Source organism: Eumetopias jubatus, unplaced genomic scaffold, assembly GCF_037043125.1.
Source record: "Eumetopias jubatus isolate StellerSeaLion01/CBP00866 unplaced genomic scaffold, mEumJub1_p1.0 scaffold_7, whole genome shotgun sequence".
NCBI classification, from domain to species: Eukaryota; Metazoa; Chordata; class Mammalia; order Carnivora; family Otariidae; genus Eumetopias; species Eumetopias jubatus.
In genome coordinates, this window is record NW_028274813.1 from 60,151,738 (window position 1) to 60,156,137 (window position 4,400).

Sequence of the window (4,400 nt, forward strand, 5' to 3'; positions counted from 1 at the left end):
GCTCCGATTTATCCCGGCGTGCTAAAGAGCTTTGTGAGCAGGCGTCAATCACGCATTATTTCGGACTGAACAAATGCAAAATCTTGACTGGAACAAATGCTTCCAACAGGTCCGGGGCGTCAAGCTCCATTTCCCCTTTGTCCGCGGCCTAGCAGTTGGCCTGTATTGGGGTTGCCTCCGCCCGACCACCCAGCGCGCTGCGCAGCCCGGGGCGCCTTGGGCACGCTTGACAGGGAGGCTGATGGGGAGGGTGCACCGGGCCAGCGAGCCCAGGCCACTGCACAGGAGCCAGGTCCCAGTTAAGCTCAGGTGGAGCTAGGATTTCGGGTGCGGCCACCCAAGCGCCGCGTCCCTCACGAGAATTTAGCAACCAAATACCCAAACCACGGCTGCAGAGGAGAGGCCTCTACAAGTGCCCTCAATGAGCCCTAGACCGAAGCGGGACCACGGGGGAGCCAAGGGGCCAACAAAATGTATCGGCGCCTGGCTCCCTGCGCCGTCTACCTTGATCATTCGCTCGGGTGGGGCTGTGGGGACTAGATCTCAGAAAACCCTGGGCAGGCCCTCTTCTGCCCGGCGGGCCCAGTCCTAATTCTCCCAATCGGTCCAGTACCGGACTAGGCCGGGCAGCTGCCTGGAGCGGGAAGCCCAGGCTGAAGGCCTGCCCTGGGGCGGAGGCCGTACCCCCGGTACCGGGCCTGACATTGAGGCCACATAGCTGAAGCTCTCAAGTGGCGCCAGAAGGTCTGGCGACGCCAAGGAGGCCGCAAGGCCTTCACCGGCTCCCGGGGAAACGCCGCCGCCGGTGGGTCCTAGAGCGGGCCTGGGCTGGGCTCTGAGGAGGGCGGCCACGGGGGCTGGACCCACGACCCGCAGCAGCCGGGCGGGGCTGGGCTAACGAGGGTGGCACTAAGGACCTGAGCAGCTCGGCCGGATTCCGCCTCCTTTTTGCCGGTCTGGGGAAACGGGCGCCGAGCCGGGGCTCCTGTGCTACTGCCAGCCCTTTCCCAGCACACCTTGAAGGGGGGAACGTTTGGGTTGTGGTTCCTAGAGGCTTTCAAAACCTTCGGCCCAGATGCCGGCGGAACCAGGCCCCAACTCTGTGCCCGCCTGAAATTTCTCGCCTCTGAATCCTTACAGGGGCCTAAACCAAAAAGAGAAAGAGCGCGCCAGAGTTTAACGCCGCCTTGTAAATCACTTTCCGGATAATTGCGGGAAACGAACACTCTAGCAAACAAGCTCGAGGAATAAAGCAAACAGGGAATAAATTCCTGGGTGCTCATAAACCCACCCATGCCGCCCCCACCCTAGCCGGTGCTCCTGCGGGGCCAGGCCCCGTGTCAGCCCAGGAGGAGGAGGAAGCTGGGGCTGGGACGGGCGGGTGGTGACCACCGCTCGCCACCCAAGATGTTATTCATTGGTAACAATCCCCATTATCTGTCCCCACTTTGGGCTAATCAGACAGAATCACTAATGCCGTAGAGCTGCTTCCTGCCGCCTCTGGGAGGTAACGGGGCGCCGAGGGGCGGGGGACGGGACGGGGCGGGGCGGGGGGGGGCGGAGGTGGCACCTTCCGGGCTCGCTTGGTCTTTGGTCCAGCACTCATTCAGGTACTTAACACCCTGGAGACCCGGACCTCGGCTTTCAAAGCATCCCGGGTGGGAAGAGCTGTTTATATAAACAGATTCGGCTGTAAGCGCGCTAATATCCCGGCAGCCAGCGCATGGCATGCGCCTCTGGCGCCCACCCGTAGCAGCGGCGTCCCCGGCCGCCCCTCGGTTCCCAGCCTGCCCCGCCCCCGCCTCCTTCCCCTCCTTGGCCATGGCCACCTCTGGACGCCTCAGCTTCACCGTGCGCAGCCTCCTGGATTTACCCGAGCAGGACGCACACCACCTGCGGAGGCGGGAGCCGGAGGTACGCGCTCCCGGGCCCGGCCCCTGCGCCACCTGGTTGGAATCCGAGCGCAGCCACTACCCCTGTGAGTAAGCGGAGGACCACGGGGGCAGTGGGGAGGCGGGAGCAGAACCACGCGCCCGACCCATGCGGGACTGGGAAGTCAAAACCAGTCTTTGAATCAGAGGCTCTGTTCTCCATAAACGCCTATGCCAATCGTGCCCTAGTCAGCACATCCTGAGAGCAGATCCTTGCGCCTGGCACTGACGCCCGGGATCTGGGTTTCTGTTTCTAGAGGTTACAATATTTAAATATTTAAGAAATGGCCCTTAAATGTCTGAAAACGCGGCTACGTTCTCAGGCCTCGGTCTGAGATGGGTTAGCAGTGGCGATCTTAGCTCTCCAAGGCTTTGCAAACCTCGGCAGCTATTGCAGTAGACCTGGAGGTGGCCAGGGTTGGTGTCCCAGCTTGCGGTAAATTCGTCTGCTAGCGCAGCGACCAGTGTGGACTTGCTTTAAGAGGGCCCTGGTGAGTTTCTTCGGAGGCGCTGTCTCAGGTTGTGGTATAAATTAGATCACTGAATTTGGAGAGGTGGGTGTCCAGATGCGGGCCCAGGGAAGGTAATGGTCTCAGCCCTAAAGCCGCGGGCGAGTGGCGGCGCCCTCCGGCCAGTGGTTCCACGCGCGCGCGAGAGAGAGAGAGAACCAGCCGGCGTCTCATCATGCCGTGTCTCCTTTGCCGCCCCTAGCCTCGGACGAGAGCAGCCCGGAGACCAGCCTTCCCGGCTCGTCGCAGCGGCCGTGCACTCGGCCGGTGTCTCCCGGCTCAGACGCTGAAAAGAGGAAGAAGCGTCGGGTGCTGTTCTCCAAGGCGCAAACGCTGGAGTTGGAGCGACGCTTTCGGCAGCAGCGCTACCTGTCCGCGCCCGAGCGCGAGCAGCTGGCGCGCCTGCTTCGCCTCACGCCCACACAGGTCAAAATCTGGTTCCAGAACCATCGCTACAAGCTGAAACGCGCGCGCGCACCCGGCGCGCCGGGGTTGGCGGAGTCGCCTGACCTGGCAGCCGCTGCCGAGTTGCGTGCCGCCCCGGGCCTGCTGCGCCGCGTGGTGGTCCCCGTGCTGGTGCGCGACGGGCAGCCTTGCGGCAGCGGCGATCTAAGCACGGCCTCCGCCCAGGACAAGAGCGGCGCGTCCCCGGCCGCCACCTGCCCTCTGCCAGGCTATGCCGCCTTCGGGCCTTGCTCGGCTCTCGGCCTCTTCCCCGCCTACCAGCACTTAGCGCCCCCAGCCCTGGTCTCCTGGAACTGGTGAGGCCGTTGCGGGGCGCGGGCATGTGGGGCTACCCCGGACTTTGGAGCGGCTCTGCGGCCGAAGCAGGGCTGGAAGCCGAGATCCGGAGTGTTCCCCCGGCCCCACCTCTCTGCGGGCCCCATCTCCTTCGGCGCAGGGGTCACCTGCCCCGCCCTCCCCAGCCGCTGAGCAGGGAATTTAGCCAGCATTTCCCCCTCTCCTCTTCCCTCGACCGCCAGCCCCAGAGCTAGATTTTTATTGCTTAAACCTTATTTGTATATTTTTAAATAGCTATTTGTATGGGAAGCAACTTATTTTTAAAGAAATAGAATATTTTTCCTCCTTGTGGTGCGAGAATAAAATGTGTAGGGTTGGGTCCCCTGAGCGCCTGCCGGGAACGTAGATGGAAGCTGTGCTTTCCGGACCGGAGTTCAGGGCGCCAGTCCACTCTCCCCACCCCGGGTTGGGTGGAAGGGCAGGTCTCAGTCCCGACGCAGCTCCAGGAAGATGTTGGGGGAAGGGGTGGAGGGAGGGAGGTGTGGGGATGAACCCAAGGAAACTCTGGGATCCCTGTCTGCGGGAGGTGGCGGGAGCTGACTTGGAGACCCCTCTGGGCTCCCGAAGCTGCTGGTGTTTCAGACACCAAAAGTCAACCCAGTGGGCCAGGATAACACATAATAAGCTTCCCCACAAGGACTCTCTGGAGACAGGCCAGCTGGGCTGGGGGCAGAGCGCACTGAGTTGGAGCAGCTCAGGTCTGGTCGCAAGCTGTCCTTTTCTGGACCCGAGAAGCACCCGAGCACCCGGAGAATTTGTAAATCCCAATTAAGCTTGCGAGTGCCTCGCTTGACATCTGTGATTTCCTCCCTCTTCTTAGCTCTACACCTGGCTGAAGTGGAATGGGGAGGAGGAGGGTAGCGCAATGAAGAAATCAAAGGGTGGTGGGGAAATGACCCTCCTCCGGGCTGCCAGCTGCGGGAAGACCTTTTTGGAGAGCCAGGGTGGGCCGACATAGGTGTGGGATCTGCTGGTGGGTCTCATTTCTCCCGCGGTCCTGATGCACTCTAAGCTCGGAGATCCAGGGTTCCACCCTTGGAATTTGTAATTGCCCTTCGCCTGGGTATCCGGAGCTGCAGAGCTTCCTATGCAGGTGTTTCCCCTCTCGGTGAAGTGTCGACCAGCCTCCCTGGTGCCCACTGCAAGGAGATGTGCTTGA

General features: G+C 61.9%; 1 protein-coding gene across 1 annotated transcript; it reads left to right on the forward strand.

Moving 5' to 3' along the window:
* The first annotated feature begins 1,293 nt into the window (after positions 1-1,293).
* NKX2-8 (NK2 homeobox 8) lies at positions 1,294-3,205 on the forward strand. Its single transcript, XM_028104873.2, has 3 exons — positions 1,294-1,507; positions 1,717-1,978; positions 2,643-3,205. The coding sequence occupies exons 2-3, from the start codon at positions 1,729-1,731 to the stop codon at positions 3,203-3,205; spliced, it is 813 nt and encodes a 270-aa protein (XP_027960674.2). The 5' UTR covers positions 1,294-1,507; positions 1,717-1,728.
* The last annotated feature ends 1,195 nt before the right edge of the window (positions 3,206-4,400 follow it).

Bases quoted from the DNA above. Each gene is read 5' to 3' on its own strand.
- NKX2-8 (XM_028104873.2), top strand. From the start codon at position 1,729: ATGCGCCTCTGGCGCCCACCCGTAGCAGCGGCGTCCCCGGCCGCCCCT. The intron at 1,979-2,642 runs GTGAGTAAGCGG...TGCCGCCCCTAG, and splicing joins CGAGCGCAGCCACTACCCCT to CCTCGGACGAGAGCAGCCCG.